The sequence below is a fragment of the Chrysoperla carnea genome, chromosome 4 (assembly GCF_905475395.1).
Source record: "Chrysoperla carnea chromosome 4, inChrCarn1.1, whole genome shotgun sequence".
Taxonomy (NCBI): Eukaryota; Metazoa; Arthropoda; class Insecta; order Neuroptera; family Chrysopidae; genus Chrysoperla; species Chrysoperla carnea.
The window spans coordinates 7267937-7295440 of NC_058340.1; the positions used below are offsets into that span (position 1 = coordinate 7267937).

At 30.4% G+C, this 27504-nt stretch overlaps 1 protein-coding gene across 1 annotated transcript in view; it reads left to right on the plus strand.

Moving 5' to 3' along the window:
* Positions 1-27504, plus strand: part of LOC123298266 (probable JmjC domain-containing histone demethylation protein 2C) — a 551586-nt gene that overhangs the window by 145547 nt on the left and 378535 nt on the right. The window contains exon 7 of the mRNA XM_044880227.1: positions 4061-4286. Coding sequence (XP_044736162.1) covers positions 4061-4286 — 226 coding nt within the window. The remainder of the gene's footprint in view (positions 1-4060; positions 4287-27504) is intronic.

Consider the following 27504-nt stretch of genomic DNA (forward strand, 5'->3'; position numbering starts at 1 on the left):
TTTCTGCGGCTAAATACCATCATTGATAAGATCATCGCACGATTCACAAATAAATGTTCCTAACATCTCTCGCTACATACCAATACTACAATATAAGTGAAGATTCATCTTAACGTCACTTTAACCTCATTGAACAATTCTCTCAGGGATGTTGATATTTCGTGACTCGTAATACTTACAGTCTTACATTGTCGTATAATACTATAATACGAATAACACTAAAAGAGACGGGTACGGGATTGTAGACACAATCACAATGTCCGGCGTGTGTTCTTCAAGCACACAGGAACAGTTGTTGTCCAACTATATCTTTAATCCATGGTATTTCCTTATTCATCGCTTTGGGATTTTTATGTATATGCTTTCCTTTATTTTTTATTTTTAGTCTTCTTCTGTTTTATTACATTTTATGTTTTTGTTTTTTATCTGTAGGGAATTTTTAATTAATTGTAACGTGGAATGTTCATAAAAAGGAGTTTTAACATAACCTAAACTGTTTTGAATTACATTTGTTAATTTAATATGTACGTTAAGGATTTTACGTGTTTATTTCCGGGAAAAATATATGAGCTAATAGACATTCACAACAGGAATAGGAGATCGGACTAAAATTTTTTATGGCTTCAGATGAAGAATTTTCACTTGACGAATGGAAAAGTGAAGTTGGTTTTTAATAATCTTAACCAGTGTGCAAGATATGAACGTATAAAATTCTTAATTAAACAAAGAGAAAGATATCCACTAATGACGAAAGATATACAATAGAGAAAGATATACATATAGAACTTTGTTTTGCTAAAAGAAGATGGGCAACTTTTGAATGCAATCTTTGATTGCTTATAATTTTCGTTTTTTAATCAATTTTAATTTCCCTTTGTAATTTTGTCATGGTATCAAGTCTAGTTTTAATGTACAGTGTCTTATTCGTTTTATGTACAGTGAAGTTAAACTCTAATACTTTTTATTTCGTATTTTACTTTATTTTTGTATAAAAAATAATATTTTCAGTGCTTCTCATTCCTCGAATTTCAAAAATTATGATGGATAAACAGAAGCAGGTATCGGATGATTTGATTTGTAATGAAAGGAACATAATATTTTATATTTCAACTTTAATAATTAAATTCTCTGAATAACTGAAACATGATAATAACACTAACAAACTTTTTGGACTACACAATAAACTGAAAATGTAATTACTGAGTCTGTGTTCTACTAATGTAGAACATAGGTAGAATCATATAAGTTGATCTATCCATCTGTTTTCTATGTTACGTTGTAAATAAGTGTGAGCTGGGCTTGTGAGTCAGAGGCTCCATAGTTATTCTTTTATAACGAACAGATATGTTCATAATTATCCCTGTATTTTAAAATTGTTCACTCTTAAAAATGAAACTATGAAGAATAGTTAAACAGTGATAACTTAGCTCAACGACAAACTTAATTTTTCGATTAAAAAAGAAAGATTATTAGAAAAAATGATACTTCAATATCAAATTTCAAAACTATAAGAAAAAAAAGTTGAACAAAAGATCGTGAACTTGTAAGGAAATAAAGCAATATTCCGAAATTTACCCGTTTTTCCTAATTGAAAATATGGAATTTGATATAGTATGAAATCCGCCAATACGCATAAAAATGTAAAACTAGACTTGATACCATGATAAAATTTAAAAGTGATAGTAAAATTGATTATTAAAAAACGAAGAAGTTATAAGCATTCAAAGATTATTGTCCATCTCCTTTTAGCAAAACAAAGTTTTATGTATACTTAATTGTATCTCTATTCTCTATGGTGATATCGGATAATGACGTCACTAACCAATACTATCCTCTTTGTTTAATTAGGAAATTTAAACGTTTATATTTTGCGTACTTCTAACGATTTTCAAAAACCAATTACACTTTTCTGCCCGTACAGTGACAATTCTTCATCTGAAGTGATAACAAAAAATTAAGTCAACATGCCCATTCAAATAAAGTCTACCGATGGCCAAGTAAAAACACAGAGCCTGATTTTTTGCCAATATTTTTGTGGTCTATTTTAGATACCGACTTTCACACTTTTGATTAGCAGAAACAGTCAAAATCCTGTGTTTACATCTTTTGAATGTAATGTTGACTCAAAATCTTTGTCCGAAATCATGACCGAAACAACTTTCCAATTAAATTGGAAGAAACGAGTATTTTTTTATCGAAGAAATATGTAGTTTAGTTAAATATAACTTTTAATTTTTACCAACAAACAGAACGATTGATTTTGAAATGGAACCCTTAAATGAAACCTATTTATTCTGTTCTCTTTTCTATAGTTTAATTCAAAGTCGATTAAGGGTGAATTTCTGATTCATATTTAATAAACAATATTATCATTTTCTATGTACAAAGTTTTACGAAACTATTTCATATTTTTAGAGGGAGGTTTTTAGTTGGTGTGTGTGGTTATTTGGTACCAATAAATAAATTTCTTATCATTATACAAAATCACTTGAGTTATTTACTTTGTATATTTGGTATTAATAAATGTTATTCTGTCATGAATTTTAGTTATTATATCATATGAGGTTATATTTTTCTGGGAATAGACGAACGAGTTTTAGATTATTGTTTATATCAAATATAATATTAATTTTGGTTTATACCCATCAAAAATTATTGTAGCTTCAATAACTTTTCAATTTGAGTTATGTTTAATCGACAAAATTAATAATTGTTAATAGAAGACCGTGAAGGTTGTTAGTTTAATAAAATGTTATATTTAAGGAAATATCTAAATATTTATTAAATTCTCAATATTATTGTGATGGTAGAAAACTATGAGGATATTTGCCCCTTCCCCATTTTAAAGAACCTCACACAAATTAGATGTAATCTGCATTTCGGTCAAACTTTTTCAAATTTTGGGGAATGATAGTTTAAGTCATTCTAAAGAAAAGTTCTCATGGTCACAAGTCATGAAAATGACAGGATTTCATGTTATAGCTAAAAATAAAGTTGGAAAATGTACTTAATACTTAAACGTATAATATATGCCTAATTGCCTGTGTGTGTATAGACAAATACATATACAGATGTGTATAACAACATGCATACGTGTGTTTTTAATTATTGTTTTTTTGAAGAATATGTTACGAAAGTCAAAGAAGAAGCATGATTTTTGACAATTAAATTACAATATTTTTTTTTATATAAATGAGTACATTTTCCAATTTTAATTTAGCGATAACTTGAAATCCTGTCGTTTGATGACTTTTGTCCATGGGAACTTTTATTCAGAATGACTTAAACTATCATTCCCCAAAATTTGAAAAAGTTTGACCGAAATGCATATTACATATAATTTGTGCGAGGTCCTTTTGATTGAATAAATTCTAACTTAAGCTGCTAAATTCAATTACATTTGGATAATTAATTTTCGAGTTTTTCGTAGCAGGGAATCAATGGTATACGTTCTAAGAAGAAAATCTTCTATAACTTTTCTGACAAAAAGTATTTGGGGATTTTATTTTATTAATCTTATTCACGAGTGGAGAATCTTGATAAAATGGTTAAGTAAGATTCTAAGCGTGCTCTTTTAATAGATAAATGTATGTGCTGAGTAAGGAATTTTATCTTTAGAACCGATAGTCATCTTACAAAAGCAGGCTTTGTGAATCTTCTTACTTTTCCCATTCAAGGTGAAAAAAATTTTCCTTTCATGGAAAAATTATGCAGTGTAAGTGCAGGCCTTAAAGAAAGAGGATTATATTTAACGAAAAAATTAACTCCAAGGAGAATTTTGAAAAAATAAATTCGTCTTTGAGAGGCCCAGTCCTTGCAGTCCAATATAAAAATACGTATACACTTTGAATAGTTTTAAGTCAAAGCGTGATTATACGATAAAAATGCATTTCTTATCGATAAAAAAAGGTGTCTCATACTAGCATTGGAAGAAAATTATTATGCTTTGCAAAAAAAGTCCGCTGAAAGGGATTTTCTCATCATTAGTTTTTTTTGTATGACAAGAACGTTTTTTCTATTTTAATATTATTCTTAATGTTTTTTGTTTTGTTTGTTACAGACACGTGTAGGACGTGGAACACCAGGTACACACAGTAGTGGATTGGTGCCAAGTGGGGCAAGTGGTGCACGAAATCATCACGTAAATACTGCCGCCGTAGTACACCAAGCAGCGAGTAGAAAACTTCGTGCTACTACTAAATTAGGTCAAGCAACGTGCATTACTTCGTCGGAATTACCTCTACAGCCACATCATTTGACCACTACCACCGCAGCAACAGAAAAAGGTCAGTTAATTTTCTTTTAGCTAAACATTTTTTTTGATATTACAGCCCCAACATTTTTAATTGTATTATATTAACCTAAATAATAGACGCTTTTAACGATACCTTATTCATCAAATTATGATCAGTAGTTTAGAAGCTAGGTGCGAACAGATGAACATACATACATATAGCTCAAACACATAACCCTCGCCATTGTATAGTCGGGGTAAAAAGCCTTTGATCCAAAATTGCCCTAGCGCTCGTATATCCTTTAAATGGAAAAAATTTCATTGTTAGTACTGTTATGAGAGGAACTGCCAATAGATATTTACTTCTAGTATTCCGTGCATTGAGATATATTTTTGTATTTTTAAACACCAACGAAATATAAACCCCTATAGAGTTGATTTTATCTATAGATTAAAATTGATCCATACTTTAATCCCAAATGCTTTTATTTTTTATATAAAACAACAGTTCATGTAAGTTTTATAGAATATATATACCATTCAAATAATGATAAATGTTATCTTTTATTAGAATTTGAACTACTTCCAAACTCTCAATACCATCTGTTTATTATTACTGTTTGTAAAAATACAAAAATCATTTTCTTTACTTTTGTCCTTCGAACTTCTCTTATTTTTCTTTCCAATTCAAGCACATATTTGATAAGAGTGTTCATTTCTATATTTGCTTTTCAATTTTTTCTTTTTTGCCTTTTCTTTTGGAAGGCTAAATAGGTTCTGCTTTCTTTTTGACAGTTTAATTGATTCAGATGTAACGCATCGTGCAGTTTGGATTTATACCAAATTTCCAGACAAAAAATAATTAAGGGATTTATGCTCAAAATTGATTCAAAAGACAATTTAATTGCAAAAGAACCTTTGAATTTGCAAACAAAAACAAAAAATTTTAAGTCATATTCGTCTTCAAACCCAATTATTTCATTGCTTGCTTATCTTATTTTGGAATTTTAAGTTACAAATTTTCACTGGAAAACTGCTTGCTCCTTTTTTTTTTTACTTTTCACTTAATTTAAACTTTCTTAATCTCTATTCTTATCTTAGTCTTTAAAGAAAAGGCGCAAGGTTTTTTTTCATAACCATGTTACCGAATACTTAAACTTTGCTCCGTAACATAAAATTTTACCGGGCAAAAAGAGGCACATAAACAAAAAGATATTAAAAAAAATCCTTTCTTAATTGCACAAACAAACACAGTAAACGTAAATTACGGTAAAACGAGAGCAACAACAATAATAACATGCATCCGTTAAAACAGGTAGATTGCGGCTTACAAAACTGTCGGGGGGCGAGGTTATGGTAATTCAAGTGACCTGTTTGTGATGGAGTGGTTATCTAACTTCATCAAAAAACAACATTCAATACAAAACAAAAGAGTTGAGTTTTCTGACTTTTGTTCGGAAATTTGGTATAAATACTCCACTGTGTGTCGATCCTCCGTTAAAAAAGCAATATACTCGGTTTTCTTCAAATATATCCAAGTGGGGTAGCAAACAAAAGAGAATGACGTGTACATTACAAAACTGCACTTTACATGCAATTCAGTACAGCCCTTTAAGAGCTATGAACTCTTTTATTAAATTTCATAAAAACTAGATATTCTCAGGGTACAGCTACTTTTCTATTTTTAATGAGCAGAAGATTTTACGCTAATTTGTCAGATCAAACGAACTGCGTTAACACCCTCAATTATAGCACTGCTTAATACTTTATTCCACTGTATAAAACCAAAATAGAGAATATTATTAATACATTAGAGAAATAGAGAAAATGTAATGATAAATTCTTTTATGAAGAGAATTTTGATTTTCTTTTATGTTCTACAAAAAAAATATTTTTATCGCATTTAAATGATCAAAATTGAAAAGACGAATTGAGGGAGTACCGTTAAGAATTTCGTATTATTATCGAAATATTGTAACACCAATACATGAGTGTGTAGATTTTTTTTTTGTATATCAAGGAAACCGTATATCAGATTTATTTGAGGGATAATAAATACATTACACATAATATAATAAGGCAAAATCGTATACATATATTCGTGTACTTAGTGTGCGTTGCTTTCCTTTGTCAGTAAGGGTTTAACATTTTATTTTCAACAATAAATTGTATTTGAGATCACATAAAATTGTGTCTCCCTAGTTTTAAATAAATAAAAATACCACCCTATTTATTTTAATTTACGTAAACGGCCTTGTCAAGGTTATAATTCGTATTTATTTTATTTAAGATAGATCATTATACTAATTACATACCTACTTTATATCCATTAAGTTTATGTCAAGTTTCCGTCTTTTTATGTCAATGAGAACGGCAAACAATTTTTTCAGGACTCAAGTATAAGGTCGTCCTGTTTTCAAATTGACAAACCGTCTAATTAAGATTTGCTGATATTCCAGAAATACGTGTCTAAGCAAAAATTTTATAAAAGTATGATTCTCTTCATTTTTTATTATTTTTGCATCCTCGCGTGGTCTAAGATTGTTAATCGTGAGCCTGGCTTTCTCAATCATACTGTAATTTATGTAACTTTTGAATACCGATTATCGTTGAGTAAGCAATTACGTCAACCCTCTGTTGAAATTACGGAAAATCTGTGAAATTCATTCTCCTTTTGGCTTTTGGAATTTCTTGCGTCATCGAGATCTGTTATTTTAGAATTGATTAAAGTTAATTTGTTTATAAAGAAAATCAGGTATTAATCTCGACTCAAGTATCAAATTCATAGAAATCGAGATTTTTTTGTCTGCCATGTATGTTAAAAGAATGCCATTGGTAACATCATAATACGTGTTAATAGTGGCAGGAAGTTTGCAACTTCCGAAAGTGTTGAAAAATACTAAAATGAAACAGAAGATAGTGTACCAATTCCAGCAAATTCTCTCCCTCCCGCCCCTATTTAAAAAATAAAACTATTTTTACTATTCGGCAGCTGTAAACATTCTGCTAAACTTTTTTGCAAGTGTTATGTTGTCAATAGCTTTCATCTATCTATATATACAAGAATGAAAGGTGACTGATTGATCAACGCACAGCTGAAACCGCTGGATCTAGAAGCATGAAATTTTGTTTGCATGTTTGCCACGTTACTATAGTTTTTTTCAACTTCATGTGGTTTATAATATTTACAGAGAAGTTTCACTACTCTTCTCACAAGCGGTATGTAGTGAATGCTTCCTTATAAATTGACAGTCTGAAACTATATTTTATCATTGTACAAAATATTTAAAACAATGACTAAACAATTCTATACTTCATATTCTAGCCGGCAGAAAAAGCCGAGATTAATCAAAAATAAAAAATCAATCACTCCAGTTTTTTATCCTTATCTTATCGTAAAAACCTGAAACTTGATAGGTGTGCTCTTTGTGTGACATAGGCATCCGATAAGGAAGGATTTTTCGAAATTGTACCTCTAAGAGAGTGGAAAACTAGGGCAAGCATTTGTATAGATCAACGGGATTCTTTGGTCCAGTCTACTTCAATATTTTCAACATTCATTGATGGAAGACGCGTTTATTATTTTATTGAGACCCATATCCTAACGGAGTTGAAAAGAGTTAGAAAGGTATTTTGGGCGTGATTTGCATCGAATTTGATATTCGTCATTTTTAAATTAAATGCTTAACCGATTTTAAGAATTATTTCACCTGTAGAAAGTTACATTATCAGTGAGTATCATGGGCTAATGGGCATTATTTTCAAAAAAGTAGGTTTCCTCACTAAAAAATTAATAACCATAACTGTGAACAAAAGGGACGATAAGTGAGGTCAAGGAAAGTGAAGACTCAAGCACGGTTGTCTAAGTTTTTAAAGTTGAAATTACCTAGCAAAGCGGGCTGGTATCTGCTAGTTTAATATATATGGCGAATAAAAAAAATTTTCCAAATATAGAAAAACTCTATTTCCATAAATTCAACACTTAAGCCACGATGTAACATTTTTATCTTTATCAATTCGATAAATGATAAAAACAAAAATAATCATAGAATCTTCACTTTACTAAAAGCATACTATAATGGTGAGGATATGAACCAAAATAAACTGCCTTTCATTTGATATTTAAACATTACGAATAATTTTTAAATTATAACATATTTTTAACAGGAATAAAAAACAAACAAACTCAAAAATAAATTTATTTTAAACAAACAAACAATTCATAATTGAATCATTAATTTACTAAAAAGAAGTGGTAAATTCTCGATATTCTATATGTTTAAAACAGAGTAAAACCATAAAATAACATTCTATATTATTATTTGAGAGCATAAAATATTTGAAGTGTGAGGTTATATGTTGTAGAAATATCGTCGAAAATGTGGTTAACCATCCTAAACAGGTTACGTAGTTTTGTACTAAATTACGAACATAAATGAAATTTGTTTTAATATAATAAATAACATTTTGTTTAATGATCTTTTCACACAATTTTTGGCAAATATTTCGAACATTGCAAGTGTAAACTTTGTTTTTAAAATAATATAAATTCTTGTTTTTTTATCTACGGATCATAAAACATGGAAATAAATAGAAAAAATAGCGAGGTCGTTTGTATTCCCATTCCGTCTGAGTGACAATTTATCTTCAGTTATGAGAAAAAGTATTTTACAAAAGAAAACCTTTATCTACTTATTTTCATTCTTAACAACGATCGTGCTATATACGTTGCCTCCTCCATAGCATATAAAAAATATTTCTTTTACTTTTCTTTTTCTTTTATTCGTTTAAATATTACTTTTCTTAATAAAAAAGTTTAAGAATTCTTTACATTTCATGTTATAAAAATATTGAATATGGCTTTCCTGTTTTTTTGTCTGTTGTTGGGACTACCTTATTTTTTATACCATGTATATGAAATATATCTAAGTATACTAAGTTTAGTCTCAAGTTTGTAATGCTTAAAAATATTGATGCTATGAACAAAATTTTGGTATGGGTGTTCATAGAATCACTTAGTTAGTCCATTTCCGGTTGTCTGTCAACACGATAACTCAAAAACGAAAATAGATATCAAGGTGAAATTTTTATAGCGTACTCAGGACGTAAAAAGTGAGGTCGAGTTCGTAAATGAGCAACATAGGTCAATTGGGTCTCATCTTGTAAACCGTTAAAAATAGAACAAAAGTTTAAATGTAAAAAAAGTTCCTTATAAAAAAATAAACAACTTTTATTTGAAACATTTTTTTGTAAACATCACTGTTTACCCACGAGGGCGCTAATTAGGTGCAATTTTTATAGTATGTATTAATATGGGAATATCAGTTATGTGTGTGTGGCTATTTAAAAGTTGATATCTTTTTTTATTTACGTGATGTAAAAAAACGATTGCGTCATCAACACTGTCCATACATGGTATTTCAACAATTAAATCCGTCAATTGTTTGTTTTCACTTGTTATTTAATTATTTTGTTCTAGTTTGAAATAAACATTTTTCTTTCATTTCATCAATTTTGTTTTCGCAGATTATACGTAATTGACTCTATTTCTTGTTATTTAATGGAGAGTTTCCCGGAATGATTCAGGGTGGCTAACTTTACCTATTCAAAATACTACTTGCCATATGAAATTTGCAATAAATTATTCGTTTTATAAAAATTTAATTAATGTATTCGTATTGTAAATGTCCAATTAAGAAAAACAAGTGAAAACAAACAGTTGACTGAGTTAATTGTTGAAATACCATGTATAGACAGTGTTGATTACTCTGCCACATTACACATACATACATGTCACACATATATAACTGATATAGCCATAACATACATACTAAACAATTTGCGCATAATTTGTGCCCTCACGGGTAAACAGTGATGCTTACTCATATGAAAAGTGGCACCGCTATCAATTAAGTATCACTTTCTATGTATTATTCTCGCTGGGACTAGTTGGAAGTTTGCCACCTTCAATTATTGACCTAAAAACTTTCGAAGGTGTAACCAAAATACTTAAAGTATTATTCATTCTTAAAAAGTGCAAATTTTTCATATGATTGTAAGTAATTTTTGTAGTGTCTCACTGAAGCTTTCTTTAGGTTGGAAATTGACTTCAGCAGCCAAAGTATTGAACCTTCATTTGAAATTTTCTGTTTATGAAAATTGACAGGGGCTGGAAGTCCATTAGTGTGGGGCGTAATTTATTTATATTTATTAGCGCATATTTCCTAACTAAAAAGCAATTTTAATGGAATTGCTAAAGTAAAATAATAGCATAGCGTTTAACGAAGCCCTTCAAAGAATTTTTTTTATAAAAATTGCTATTTCTGTAGAAAGTATACATCGTTAAATATATTTTAGTGTTTTCTCAGCACTAAAGAGAATCTCCCTGCTCTAAGAATTATTAAGCTTCCTGCTTTCCATCGTTTACAGTGTCTAATCGAGCCTTTTTGATGCCATAGTAAGAGAACATTGTATATTACACTAGCGACCCGCCCCGGCTTTGCACGGGTGCAATGCTGATACTAAATACACTACAGAAAAACTGTGAACGTTGTATATAAAAACATAGCGGCCCGCTCTGGCTTCGCACGGGTATAAAATATATAGCCTATGTGATTAAAATCGATCCAGTAGTTTTGATTTATTCATTACTGCCCGTGGCCCGCACGCGTTAAATTTGGAGTAAAACAATCCCCCTTTCCCTATACCATGAAGATTTTCTGCTATCTTTGGAATATCTAAATTCATACACTACATTTTTACTTATTTACTTTTCACATTTTTAACTATTAACCTCAAAAATAGCAGTACTTCTCTACTATTTAATGGATGTTATTATACATATAAACCTTCCTCTTGTATCACTCTATCTATTAAAAAAAACCGTATTAAAATCCGTTGCGTAGTTTCAAAGATTTAAGCATACAAAGGGACATAGGGACAGAGAAAGCGACTTTGTTTTATACTATGTAGTGATTACAGTAGAACAGATTTATTCGTGAAAATCTAAAATTGAAAAAAGAAACATTTAAAATTGATTACCAAGCAATTAATATAAATTTACAGAATAAATAATATAAAATGTGTATATAGAATTTTCGATGATAAAGCATTTCAAAAATAGCTTTAAATGAAACTTTTCATTCGGTTGTTGAATGGTTGCGTTTGGTATGGTTGGGAAAATATCATAGAGTAAATATAATAATCATAATCATACCCTTATATTCACGCATACCTCCCTTTTTTGTGATCAATAGAATTTCGTAGTAGTAGTAGTAGGTTTGTGTTCATATGCTCTGTGAATGTTGTTCGTTGCCATGAATACGACTGGGGGTTGATTTATCATTCTTCAAATCATCTCTGTCTACATTACGAGCATACAAAACGTCTCTAAAATGTATAATATAATGTATTATATTATATGTACATATAATATTTGAACTGTTGTTTTCATGTGTCTATGTCAGTCTATCCGTCTATCTGTGTGTATGTTGTTGCTATTGCCTACATCGCAACGTTTCATTCATTAGAAACCAACTCGAATAATATGTTCAAATATGATATCCAGTTCACATTATTTTCTTTCTGTCTCTACATCATTTTGTATTTTAAAATTGGCTGATATTTTATATAAAATTGTTTTTTAATGCTTTTATGCTCATCATGTATAAACTATGACTGTAATTAGAATTCGTGATGATAGAAAGGTTTTCCTTTCATTTGGCGTTTCAATTTCTATATTTTTGCCTGCTAACAATAGTTACGTCCTGACTCATTTCAAAATTTTAAAATCGACTTTGAACTGTACGGGCTAGTCAATAGATCTAGTGCTTCATATGCTTGATACTTTTCAAACATAACTCCTTCCAGAACCTGCTCTATATTTCATCGGACTATCTTGGGCTTTTATTCTTGTTTGATTCTTAAAAACAGACAGTTTTGATTATATGAACCTTAGTTCTATCTTTCTGACTAATTGTATTGAAACTCTGACGAAGTGAATTGTTTTGCGGTCCGTATTAGTTAGAAAAGCATAAATACTGCAAATAATAAAATGAGACACTACTTAGTTGCTTCTCTTGCGAACAGACAGTTACTCGCAATCCAACCTACATGGAGCCGGCAGGTTGCGCTCGCATTTCTGCACGAGCTCTGAAAATTTCAGTTAAGGGTCGATTGAGGAGAACACTAGCTTGTGTCTTGATGTAATGGTACAATGTAAGTGGGAAGTAAAATCTAAAAATGTTGTAGTAACTCGCTCGCCAGATTATGATTTCTTATCCTCCTTGAAAATAACTTCACAACGATTTTGAGAAGGTATTTTCTACGCCACCTCGCAACCGCCATAATTTATATACTGAGACAATATCATAGAGTGTTGTCCATTCTCGGCTTTGTTCATAGATACATGTGGAACACAATTGAGAAATTTGGCAATTTTGATTTAAATTGATGTTCAATTTGTCAAACAAATTTGTTATGTTAAATAAAAAAAACAACTTGAATTTGATGGTTTGGTTTCGGACCATATAATACCCAATCAGATGTACAACAGAACTAAATTCAATTACTTAACTATTGGGAAAATGACTAGTGATACACTCAATATGGTATAGTCATAAATAAGCAGCTTTTAAAAAAACGGCAATGTCTATGCAATGACTATACCATTATAAGAGTGGAATTTTTTTAAGACACTTCATGCATATATTTGAACAGTATAAGTCTAAATTAATATGGTTTCTGACTATCCATCTTTTTTAGGACATCGATTGTAAAGTGAACCACCCAGAATGCGATGGTTGAATTGGAATGGATTACGACCTAATGAATAAATTACCCTAAGGCACAAGAAACGGAAGTGACAGTTCTTTAATTTTCAACATTTTCAAAAATAAATACCCCGTTTTATAAAGATTTATAGCTTTGTTTTGAACAAAATCAAAGTCATATGATGATAAATAACTCAGGAATTAAATAAATAAAATGACATGTAAGACGTAAACATGAAAAATTTATAGTATGTTCGTTCTCATAGAATTGAATAAGTTTAAAAGTAAAATCTGATGATGAGGTGAATAAGGTTCAAGGTCATTTTATTTTGGAGTTGCGTGCCAATTTTATTTATTTTCTTCGTATTTTTTATTTTATTGATTGATGTAAGTAGGTGAACAGTCTGACTTAATTCAATTTAAGTGCCTACATGATAGATAAATATAAAAATATATAGATACAGAATGAAATCAATATTTTATCATACTTTAAGTATTTGAATTAGAAATTTTCTTTTAATCAAATTTTACAACTATAGTGAAAAAAATAATTTGTGTGGCTGTTATTTAAAAGACATAGTCCGCGGGGCAGCACCCTTTTTGTTAAATAATCAATATCTCGAAAGTTCCTGAGTAGCTTCCTTTTAACGAGTCTATCAAACTTTCTCTCTACGATTTTTTTCGGAAGTGTTGCGATTTCAACTGTGTATGATAACGTCATATTTAAGCTATCGGCCTGAAAAAACCTAGCAGAGAATTTGTTAGAAACAATGTCCACTTGATAACATTAATAACTATTAAACAGTTTAGCAAAAGTGATTTATGTTTGTATTTAAAAACAAAATTTCTTAAGTACAGAATGTTCTTGGGGCAATCTCATCAAGCTCATCGGTGCAATATTTTTGTCGGACAAAATATTTTATTGTTTAATAATTATTAACGTTATCAAGTGCTTATAGTGTCCGATAAATTCCCTAGTGCGTTTTTTCAAATCCATAGCTTACATATGACGTTATCATGCTCAATTCGGTGAGAGAAATTTTGGTAGATTTGTTAAAAAGAACTCACTCACTAAGTTTCGAGTACCTATGTATTAATTATAAAACAAAAAGAATACTGTAACTGATCTTCAGAACATGAAAAGTTCAAAAATTGAGAGATGTAAATTTATCAAGCTATGCGTTTTTAGTCATTTAATATAAATAGCAGGACTTCATCAAAACGGTAGATATTGTAAAAATTATGGCAATTTCTCAGTATACTTATGACCGGAAAAGCATCTTTTTTTTAGATGCAGGGTGTTGAATTAAAAAGAAAAAGGATTTTATTGAGGATATTAGTGGGCACAAAGACCAAAACAAGACTTATTTGAGTGTCTTTATCTTACACACTTAGGTTTGAACTTTGCTCTGTGCCTTAAACAATCGTCTTGCTCCTTCTGTAATTAACTGGATCTGTCAAGCATATTTGGTGTTGTACTTTGATCTTTCTCTTACTCATATGCAAGACCAAACAAAACTTGCAAGACCACGACCAAGTAAGAGCAAGTAAGACCCTAAATTCGTTAAACAAAGATAGTCAAATAGAGTTTTGGTTTTTTGGTTTTGATCTCACTCATCACTAGTAGATATTTCCAAATACAGACAAGGCGTTAATGTCGTTAGATAACATTTTATTTCTGCAAACATTTGTAGACGCATGTCGATTGAAGAACTGAATCGTTTTTATTTTGGCAAATGTATGTTAAAAGCAAATATAAATGAAAAGTAAATTAAAGTCATTACTATTTAAAAAATTACATTTGAATGATGCTGTAAATTCTGTTTGTTTTATTTACAAAAACACAAATTCATTTATTATGCTGTCATTGACATACTGTAATATATTTTGATGGTTTATTTTCATTCTAATATGTTTTAAACTGTTTTTTGTTTTATTCTTTTTTCATTTTCATTTATTTTTAGTACATTATCTGTAAAATCGATTACTTATGTTGTAGCTGTATCATGAACCGAAATCCATCATATAGATCAATATTAATTTTGAAAGTTTAATCCATTATATTATAAATACATAAAAACACCTTATTTTCTCCGCCATTACGTTTCCAAACTAACATTTTACAGGTTTATTAATTTAATAGTGTTCGCCCCCACGACTTTGCCCACGTGGGCAAATACACTATTCAAAATATTGCCCAGGGCGTCATATATTTTGTGAACATCTCCTTTGTAGGACTAGCACTCTATCGATCATGAGCGAGTTGATTCTCTGACTCGTATTTGGCCGATTTTCCGGTGACTGTGCCGTGCCCTTCAGTATCAAGAGCGTTTTTATTTAGTTTATGTAAACTTTATTGTTTATTTTTTACTTTTTAGTTCAGTTCACTTCGTTTAGTTGAAGATCCCGATAATTAGACAAATTAAATGATTGTATTCTCGTCGATCCTTGATAAGTGTGCGTGGATGAAAATTACGTTCGAAGTTTCCGTTACTTTTAACAAATATAAAAGACAATTTTCAATTGAATAATTTCATGATTATTTTCCTTGTGAGCTTTTTTGAAGTCGAAACAAATTTCCAGCTAAGAATATGATTGGTGTTGACTTTTAAACGTAACTGCTCATAAGGAAAATGTTGATGAAAGTATTTTATTTATTAACCCTCGAACCAAAAACAGGGGTGCTATAGGTTTGACTGCTATGTGTGTGTGTCTGTCTATCTATTTGTGTAAAGGTAATTTAATGGAGAGTGTACTATGTTTCAAGCGCGGTTTTAGGGTTCAGTACCCGAACAACTAAAAATAGACCATGATTCTCAAAATCGGGTCAGTTTGGAGAAGGCTCTAAGAAAAAAGGTAATTTCATGGAAAGTGTTCTTAGATATAATTAATTTAGGGGGCCAATTTAGGGTTCCGTATCCGAAAATTTGTCGGGGGTTTTTTAAATTTCACTTGTATTCAAGTTATATTTAAAGATTAACAAAATTTCAAGTCACTCAGATGAAACGGGTAGTTGTTACACCCCTTAACGAATTGATTGAATCGATCACATATCTTTTCATTTTTAGATATATTATATTTAGCCATAAATTTGATTTATTTACATCAATAATTCTAGTTTTAGTTTAGGTAAAACATAAATGATAATAATTAAACGTTAGACCGACCAAAGAATATAATGATTGAAAGTGTGTGTGTGTGTGTGTGTGTGTGTGTGTATGTGTGATGGAAGAGTAGAAGACTAGTAGTTAAATGTTCATTCAGTCATGAATTGCGCAAAAGGAATGCAACTGATTGTCTACCTCTACACAATACAGGCTAAAGAAAGAAGTTGTTTTGTATACAAACAACATAACCAAGTATTTCCTTGTAGGGAAACGAAGATAAATGTTATTTTCTATACCTGTCTGACCAAACCAGACCATAATAAGTAGTGTACAAAAACATAAAATACACACGATCACGATACCATGGAACGAGAACTTTTTTAAAGTATTCTTTACAGTCATTATTTTTAAATAGTCAATTTAGATAACTGATTCTTAAGTTGTTTTAAATGAATAAACCGTCTTCCCTCCCTATCGGTTGTCTGTTTTTTACTGTGAACATAATCGCCGTAAAACATAAAAATAAATTTGTTCAAGTTATTTGATTTTGTAATATCATCATCATTTTAGTTTACTGAAAATAAGGATAAATATTGAATTAAATCTGGAAAAATAGTAACGGAAATACTTTTAAACTTTATTGCATTTAAAGAAACGGTTTCTTCTGGCTAGTTACATTGTTCTAGCTAGTGAATGCGGCGGAGCTATGAAGCTGAGAAAGGACTTTGCAATATTAGATAGGAAAATGGCTTTCTGTAAACCTTTTACCTTTTTCTAACCCACCTTAAAATGTGATTTGAATCATTCTGTCAAAAGTAGTTTTCGGGCTACGGGTGATAAAACCTACGAATATAATTATAGTTTTAGTAGACAACTTGGAAAATCGTGACAGGCTCGGGAACCATGTACCTGGTTCCCGAGGTACCCCGTACACCAGGTACCTCTGTGGCGAATTCTGTCGCAATATTCGTGTTCAGCGACCTCAAAAACCCTCGAGTAACGAGTTTGGACTGATAATATAATGAATTTCCCGAAATTTCAAGAGACATCGGGAATACAGTTCACTCTGGGCTCCAGGTTCCTCTTAGACCAATTCTATCGCAATATTGGTGTTTGGTGACTCAAAACAAGTTTGAAATCATTTTCATTACTTGTAACCGAATTGTGAATTTAGTATATTTACAGTCAATTTAAAATACAATTATAAAATGCATATTATTTATGCAAATTGCATACTTTTAATTTCTTATAAATCAATTCAAGGTCGCAAAATATTCTAACGCTCTAACGAATCGAATGCAGAAAACCGCATTCAAATCCGTCTTATTGTTCAAATTTTCGAATTTCAGTGCTTCGTTTCTGCGACTACCAGTTGAGTATAATTTATAAAGCAATATGCAATAGTTAGTTTGTTAATAAATATTCAAAAGCATCAAAAGTTTACTTTTTTTATAAAAATAATTTTAACTTTTACAATCAGTCTGCAGCCTACCTACATTCTCATAAAATACCCTCGTTTTAATACTGTCTAGTAAATTGCATTATCTAGCGAGAAAATACTAAAGATTCAAGATACATTTGATTCTAAGTACTACATTTAACCCTATATTATTAATTTAAGACTGTAAACTTCAAAATTTCTTTTGTTTCAATTTATTCAATATATAATAGTGCTGTTTTCAGTCCACTATAAAAGTTTCTTTAGTTAATGGATTTGATAATTTTACTGGTATGTTTGTTTTATTTTGCACACGTTTTGTATGCTGAAATTATTTTCATTCAAAACTAAAGATGACAATTTAATTTTTTGTAAATTTGATTCCGACAAACAAATCAAATTATAAAACAACCTGTCTCTATTAGAGATATAAATGTCGTTAAACTTGAAACAATTTTTAAGGACATATGAGTGACCCCACATTGTGGGTTTTTTAATATACGATTGTTATTCAGCAACGAGTTCAGTAGCACAATCAATTTTAACTTTGTAAACAATCTAGTACTTTATTTTGGTAACAATTTCTCAAAAAGCTTATAGTTGAAATATCTATCCATGTAGATTGCGTTTTAAAATGTAGTACTTAATTTTTAGTGAAGAATTCCATTTAAGTTTCAAGCGAAGTGAAAATTAACTGTAGATTCTTTTTCGATTTTTCGAAGATATTTTAAAAATTTTTCCTCGAAATTTGTTTGCAGATTCTAATTGTAAGATTGTAAAATGTAAAATAGAAAAAAAATAAATAACCCGACTGCGTAAAAATTGAACTCTATTAATTTTATCTCTTTTACAATTTTACATAAATCTTTAGTTTATGGTTCAACATGATCCTCATAGCTGGCGTAGTGAAATGTCATAAATTAAATCCTTTATAAAATATAGCTCATGTGTTAGTTTGATATGTATGAGCTATATTATTATACAGTTTCTTTCAAATCTATTCGCTAGCAAACAAACAAATAAGCAAATATCCTTACTTTCACCTTTATAATATACTAGCTTGATACACGCCCGCTTCACTGGACTTAAAAGTAAAAACCACCGCTTTATAACCTCCACCTCTCTTGATCTCACTTATCTCCCTTCCATAACACTAGAAAGGATTGTTTAACACGGTTAAAATCTATGCACAGTTTTCAATTTTTTTTAAGTGTAAGTAAGTATAAAATAGTCATTTCAGAAAAGATGGCCATGAATATGTTTACATTTATTGCTTTAAATTTTAACAGAAAATAATGATGATCATAGTTGGAGCAGTAAGATGTCAGAATATATTTAATTTTTTTTAATATATCTTTATAAATTATAGCCCATGTGTCATTCTGATGTGTGAGCTATTTTGTTGTACAGTTTCATTCAAATCCATTCGCTGGTTTTTGCGTGAATAACAAACAAACAAATATCCTTAGTCTCACGTTTATAATATAAAAAGGATAGGGATTTATAGTTTATTTTTTCGCATGTTGATTTTTTAATCATTCGATTGACATAAGAATTTCAAAATTGGTCCACGCGTTTGGTCATAAAGGAACAAACATAGATACATAAAAGCTAACCTATATTATAATTTCATCCAGGTGAATGCTAAATTTTCTAAAACTATTCGATATTATGAAAATCATGGTTTATGTTAGATACATCTTCTGATTTGTACGTGGATGGTAGGTAGTACGTATACGTATAATATTTATGTATTGATCGTGTTGCTATTCTTATTGTAAAATTTATTATTCATGATGTTTATTATTGGATATTGTTGTTGTTGTTTTGTTGTTGTTGTTGTATATTGGTAATATAATATAAATATCAAATACACAACAATATGAAATGTTTTATTATATATATTTCATAGCTTTATATTTATTATCATACATATTCTGATCGATATAATTTATGTATTACTAGCTGTGTCCTGCTACACTTCGCTGTGGGATATTATGTTTGCATGGTCAGAAAGTATGAAGTAAATTTTTGAAATTTGATAAGCCTCCGATATTAGTTCACAACTTTTAAACGGATGAACTGATTTTCATGTAACTAACAGTTTTAAACCCCAAAAAAAAGTGGTGTTATAAGTTTGACCGCTATATGTGTGTGTCTATCTGTCTGTTTTTGTTTCGTTTGAAAGGTAATTCAATGGAGAGTATTCTTAGCTATGTTTTAAGTGCAATTTTATGGTTCCGCACTCAAAAAATTGACTTGGGTATATTTAAAAATATTCGATCATTCAACCCTCTCTTCATATTTCTCTTGCGTTGGGATAACAGTTTTGTAATCTAATTGTCATGCTCTTTTATTTGATACCCTAAGACTTGGATATATTTGATAATATTCGATTGTTCATGAATAGGAAGAACATGCGTCTCTATGACAGTTTAGTAGATATTTAAAACAAACCGTAACTCTTAATAAGTTCTGTATCAAATATTCATTCCATGATATTTTGATTTTGTAAGAGTCTTCCATCCTGACGTCCACCCCCACCCTTTCACCCCTGAGGGGGGGGGGGTTAAATATAGATAGAGACTACCTTTGAAGCAGGTTGTATATTCTGAAAAAATTTGAGCTCAATCGATACTGAACTTTTTGAGTCCATAAGCAATACACAAAACGAACATAATATTTTTATATGTATAGAAGATTATATTCATGCAACCAACGAACGAATTAGCTTTAGTTGTGTTGGTGTGTACGCTACTGATAGGGATACTTGAAATATCATACCATACTATTTCCACGATTCATACATATTTCAATAGATTAGAAATAAAATGTATTCGTGTTTGAAAATTCATCATCGTTTTGTTTGAAGTTTTATTTATTTATAATTTACTACATTTTGCAAACGACTCGCGCCAAGTTTAATAGGGTTTTCTGTTTGAGTACATAGTATAGTAAGTATTGAACCTTCTTATTCTCGCAAAATCGCTGTCAGCCATTTTGGTGACGTAATATTGGTAAAAAGAAAATTTATCATTTATTAAAAATACTGCATACTAAGTTTTAAAGCGCGTGCATAAATTTTCCTGTATTTTGTGCATAAATATTTTGTCTTTCTTAAGAAAACAGTAAATGAAGCGTATGAAACGTCTATTTGGTGCATCGTGTAAATAAAGTCATCGATTTCAAATAAACAAATAAACGACAGTATATATGATCAGTTCGTAATTAGATATTTTCTCTTATTAAATTGCCAATAAAATGGATGAGAATTTATTATTAGTTGAAGTAAACATGCCATTTAATTAATTTTATGAAAGACTTGATTGAAGCTATAATATCATCATTGCGTGTATGTATGCTTTGATTGTGATATTATTTTTCACTGATTTTGAACGGTAGCAGGCAGTGGCGTATTTAAAAAAGAGTCATAAAATTGAATGACCCCCTCTACCTTTGATATCCTAATAAATGATATATTCAGTAATATAAAACAAAGCAGGGCTTTGTGGGTGTGAAATTTTGAAAAAATTAAAAATATTCGTATTTAATCATCTAATAAACCTAATTCACTTAAATCCTACTTTTGATTTCAAATGGCCAGTACACGGTAAGAAATGTATGGCGTTTACTACAATGCTCATATGGTATAGAGACAAATACTATAGTATCTATGTTAGCATAAATAATATTACAGCTTTAAATAGGGCCATCCACCAGAAGGGTTGTGATATCGTCAACCAGTATGGACCTGGCGCTCATGCATTGACTCGTTCGCCATAATTATTGCTAATGTTACTATTCCCTCAATGGTCAAATCGGTATGGTGTTCACAACAATCACAGTGCTATCCACAATAAATTTCTTATCGTGTATATATATGCGGATTTAAAATGTACCTAAGCTCGCACAGACAATGGCACTTTTAAATGTATGGAAATAATTTTCAGAAATCCTATTCCTTCGATTAATACCTGAGAACAGTATCTAAGAAGAAAATTCGAAACAGATCGGTTTAGCCGTTTCGGGAAAACGCATTTAAAGTTTCAAAAGACCTTGACGCTCTGTTGAAATTTTTGTTTTTGGTGCGTTTATCCTCGTAAATATTCCTCACTTCTTCGAGGGTCAACTTGAAATTTTCAAAGAATATCCTTAAATATATGTATATTCCGTTAATGCAAAAAAATCGATTTGAAATATTTTTGTTAAATTAAATAATATTGAACAATTTTGTTACAAATAATGCACGAATATAATAGCATGTTTTTATGCCCGTACTTTCCTGCTTGACATTCTGATACTTTAAGTTTTTGTGGTTTCTAACATCTACCACTACAGGGTAGAATATTAAAATTCAGTCCCAGAACATTCGTTTTGTACATTCTCCATTTTACCCGCATAGCAAGACATTTATACCTTAAAAGGTGAGTTGTCTATTAATTACGTAAATTGTTGATCTCCGATATTATAATTAAATTAACCTACAAAATATTTACCTTGATCACAATATAAATTGTATGCATAAATTTACATATTTCCATTTTATAATTTTCGATGCCCTTAAGTAGATATATTTAGTTAATAATTTATAGTATATTAGTTTAAAACATAAAGGGTCCTTCAACTATTCCTATACAAACAAGACACCTGTTTCAGATACGAATGTGATGAACTTAAAATAAACATAATATTTCAAAATATTCATTAGCTAGAGATTGTATAAAATATTCGTGCGTTATATCGGACTATTATACAGGAGGTTAGAACATATGTGGTTATTGCAATTATTGTTAGATAGAAGGATATTATGAAGCAAAATTGACTGAGTTAATTGTTGAAATACTATGTATAGACAGTGCTGATGACGCAATCGTTTGTTGTTTTTGGCGTCACGTAAGTATGGAAAGATATCCTCTCTTAGGTAGCCACACAATCATACCATAAAATTTGCACCTCATTGCGCCCTCGTGGGTAAACAGTGATGTTTACAAAAAAAATTTTCAAACAAAAGTTGTTTATTTAAAGAGTTAAAAAAAAACTTTATACAAAGAACATTTTTTTCATTTAAACTCTTTTCTCTAACAAGATGGGGCCTACGGACGTAAGACCCAATTGCCCATTTACGAACTCAGCCTCACTTTTTACGTCTTGAGTACGTTTATGAGTTATCGTGTCCACAGACAGACGGGCGGACAACCGAAAATGGACTAATTACGTGATTCTATGAACACCTATACGAAAATTTGTGCGTAGCATCAATATTTTTAAGCGTTACAAGCTTGGGACTAAACTTAATATACTATGTATATTTCTTATATATACATTTTATAAAAATTATTAATTTTATATTTTTGTTACAGGTACGTCATTTTTCCATTTGTACATGGTAAGTCTATATTTAAGCTTATACTTGACCCGATGTATTTATTTAGTTCACGAGAGATATCGTCTTAGTGTATACTTTTGATGGACTTTGTTCACTAAGTTGTGTCGTAAGGGAAGATAACATCGACGACTGTAACGTCGACGTAAAAGAAAACAGTTGGGCAAATATATATCTCCCTTTCTTAACACTTTATTACGTCATGTCACATTAATGTAGCCACTCTTCAGCTCTTTAGGTTTACAATATTTAGTTCTCATACAAGGTTAGAAAAAGTATGATGGTAAAGATTATTGTGCGAAGGTATTATATTCTGTTATTTATTCTATTTAATTGGAAGGTATTATTGAAGTAATAAGCTGTGCCTTAGCACCTTAGGGTTTCATTCAGAAAGCTAGTGGCGTGATTATCGTACACTCTCTGTCACAAAAAATGCATGGATTACATATAATGTAGTACTATATGTAATCCGTTCATTTTTCATAACACAGTGTACATGCTACATGTTTATCTGCTTCTTCAAGAAAATATCTCAAAACAACTTCTATTTCCTCGTTTCTTTGGCTTTTACTACATAGCTTACGAAAGTAACAGGAACTGTACTCGAGTAAAATAATTGTTTGTTAAGAATTTCTGCATCGACCTTGCTTGCCATCGTATCCTGGACATCACTCTGAATAATTGAGTTGCAACTCTGGAAAAAGATATAACTTATAATCATAAAAAAGGGTGTTAAATTTTAGCCCGATATATAACCTCAATTTTGAGAAAAACAGCTCGTACAGTTCAGACACTATCCAAAAGTACAGAAATAACCTGCAATTTAAAAAAAAAAGAAGTTAAAGTCGATGATTTGCGTGAACTGGTCGAGCTGTTGAAATTTTTCAGAAAAATTGGTTTTTCTCATAATTGAGCTTATATATCGGGCTAAAATTTACCACCTTTTTTTAAGATCGTGAGTTATATCTATTTAAAGAATTGCAACTCAATTTTTTCAATTTTCGAAAGGTTATCAGAGAAAGTTGAAGATATGAGGTTACAGTGGTTTTCTTGAAATTTTTCGGTTATTTTGCTATGTTGGGAGTTCGATAGCAGGCAAGGTCGATGCAGAAGTTCTTAACAAACAATTTCTTTTTTATTATTCTCAATTGACGTTTTGTACACCTGTATTGGTCTTACACAAATAAATATATTATTATTATTATTATTATTATTATTATTATTATTATTATTATTATTAATTCGATCAATAAGAGCTCTTCAAGAAAACGTCACCAAAGAAAACAATATAAAGATAAAAACTGCATGCAGAAGGTGTCGCGGATCGTTCCGGAACCGGAAAGCTGTTCTTCTGCATTTCCTACAACTAAAGAAACTTTTTAATAACATTAGACATTTGCAAAAATTTTTCGAATTCATTGTCCAAATCCGATAGATTTTTCCAACTTAATAACAATCTTGGAAAGTAAGATTCAGATCGAAAGGTAAAGAGCTTTTTCGTTCGCTTTTATAAGCTTAACCAAGAAGTATAGAAGCAGTCAATTATAGAACTAGAATTATAGAATATCCAGTATATTTGCATCTTGACGATGTTATCATGTGTATACAAGACGGCTTGGTAGCAATCTTCATTAGTCTCTGTTAAATTTTCGGAATTCATTGCCAAAAAAATTGTACGTTACCTTAGTTACTTCTTCTCAAGACTACTCTTACTCAAATCAAAATCATTTTTCTTTGATGAATTTAGACAAGTGCAGATTCTACATATCTCAAAATTACACAATCCAAAGGAAAAACAAAATTACATCAAAGAATAATTATTTTAAACTATAATAAAAGTAAAAATATTTATGATTCATGATGTCAATAAAATATTCAATCTTTAAAAAAAACGATAAATTTAAATTTTCGATTGCTAAAATATACCTAAATAAACAAAATTATTAGCTACATTGTATAAAAAATTTAAAAGCATATATACTTTATTCAGTCATACAACAGCGACATGTTTGATAAATAGTATCGTCAGTGTGTGTGTTAGTATATGAAAGTGCTTTCACGTTTGTTTTTCTTGGCTACGTGCCATCAGTGTGTCATTAAATCTAACATTTGTGTCTGCATTTTTAATCGTAAAAAACAACTTGAATTTTTTATTGATACGAAAGTTTACCAAAATAAAAAACAAATAATGTTAAAAAGTTTTCACTACGAAAACAAGTTGGTTATTTATAAAAAAAAAAAAAGTAAAAACTTTTATGTCTTGAAAAAATCGTCTAGTATTTTATATAAATAAAAATGGATATGCTGAAATCGATATACATTAATGGGAAAATATTCGGCAGCTCCAAATTACTTCCCAGCGGCTACATATAAGAAGCTGAAATTTTTAACAGTTCCAGAATTAACGAATTGAACAGATTAAAAAAAATATGCTACGTTTTCTTTTCGCGAACGATGATTTAAAATTAGTGATTTTTTTATAATTTTTCTTATATCTCATATCATTTAAGAGTAAAAGTACACTTTTCAACGACCTTGAAAGCCAAGGTCACACTCAAGTCAGAGCAATAGTAGGGCCAATACCCTAACAAAATACAACTCTTTTAACGATACTACTCTATGAAACTTTTTTTACCAATTTTGTTTTGGCTACTGTTTCGAAGCATTTAAAATACCGCGTTTCCCCCTACCGAATTCCAAATAGAAAGATAATACTGTTTGCGATAAATGTATATCACTAACAATTTAATTATTATCAATCAAATGTTTAATGTTTCTTCTGACGCGACTTTAAAACTTTTTACTGAAATGGCGTTCTATGTTAATGGACTTTAGTTTGGTTTTGAATCATCAGAGGCGCTTGTAGCTCGTTTCTAATTTAATTTTAGACAGATAAGTAATAATAAGTTAGATAAGGTAAGAGTGGTTGTCTTAGGGTGGGACACACTTAGACCATAGGATCCGTTATGCTACCGAAAAAGGTTTGGTCCATGTCCGGACAATACTCTATGAATCATTTGTTTAAGAATAGCAGGAGTGCCTTGACGGACTTCGGAGGTCGGAGGGGTCGTAAAAGAAGGCTAGTTCCAGTGACGGAGAGGGTGAGACATTGTTCCTGCTTCTCCTAAACTGTACAGCTAGTAATAGTGGTGATATACTGTCAGTTTCAGGCGTTCTGCGTCCCTGGCGCCTAGTCAGTGTCCAGTAATACTGCCACAATTTTGCCAAAAGAGGTCTTTGGGAGCGATGTAAGATCTTCGGCATGCCTACGATTATACTCAGACCATATCTGGCTTGTAGTATTACAAGTACGTTCCTCCCTCCATCTAAGATTTCCCTTTTTTAAGATATCCTCTTTGAGGAGCCACTTGCAGTTCGTAAACGAAACGTGCCGAATGCTATTGATGCTTGTACCTAGGAGCATTTTTTCCATATCTAGCAAGCTTTTCGGCATCAAAATTTCCTGGAATGCTCCTGTGCCCCCGTACTCATACCAGCCTTACATTCATTTGTTCCGCCATATAATTTAAGGACGTTATCTCCCAGAATGTTAATTTGATTTTACAAATAAGACATCATCCTTCATCAAATTGGTCCACTTTCAGTTAAACCTCAAAAATATTAGATAAAAGAAAGTTAACCTCCAAAATATATTCAAGAATATTTTGGTCCGTGATTAATATAGAAATATTAAGTAACAGTTAATAATTTGATTACTTTTTGATTAGTTAGAAAATAAACTGTGAACTTCCTACCAAATAAAGTTATCCGAATATAATTCTCATACATATAAACATTTTCTACTAACAACAAGTTTTCATTTACAATTGAAACTTCTTCACAAGTGAGAGGAATTCCCAATGAGCCAACGATATAACAACAACCTATATACATCGAACCAACACATTCTTAATATACAATACATAGAGTTAGTTATCTATCTTGAAGAGATTTGTTCTCCTGTATCTTCTTCAAGTCATAAGTAGACATGGGAACATTGAATTCATTGACCTCAATATCAAAGTTTACGTATTAGTTTATTGTTTTAACATCCCATCGAATATAAAACTTCTGTATGTATTTATTTACTGGTTTCATTCAATTTATACGTTTGTTTTTTCGTTTTTATACCATATATATATGAAATATATCATAGTATATTAAGTTTAGTCCCAAGTTTGTGACGCTTGAAATATTGATGTTACGAACAAAATTTTGGTATAGGTGTTTATAAAATCACCTAATTAGTCCATTTTCGGTTGCCTGTCCGTCTGTCTGTCTGTCTGTCTGTCAACACAATAACTCGAAGATATAAAAAATGAGGTCGAGTTCGTAAATGGGCAACATAGGTCAATTGATGACAAAGCCAAAATCAATTGGGCCTTGTCGTAAGAGATAGAACAAAAGTTTGAATGTAAAAATGTTCCTCTTAAAAACTAAACAACTTTGAAACATTTTTTCGTAAGCATCACTGTTTACCCTTGAGGGCGCCAATTAGACGGAAATTTTATAATATGTACTATACTTGATTATCAGTTATGTATGTGTCACATGTTTATATGTGTAATGTG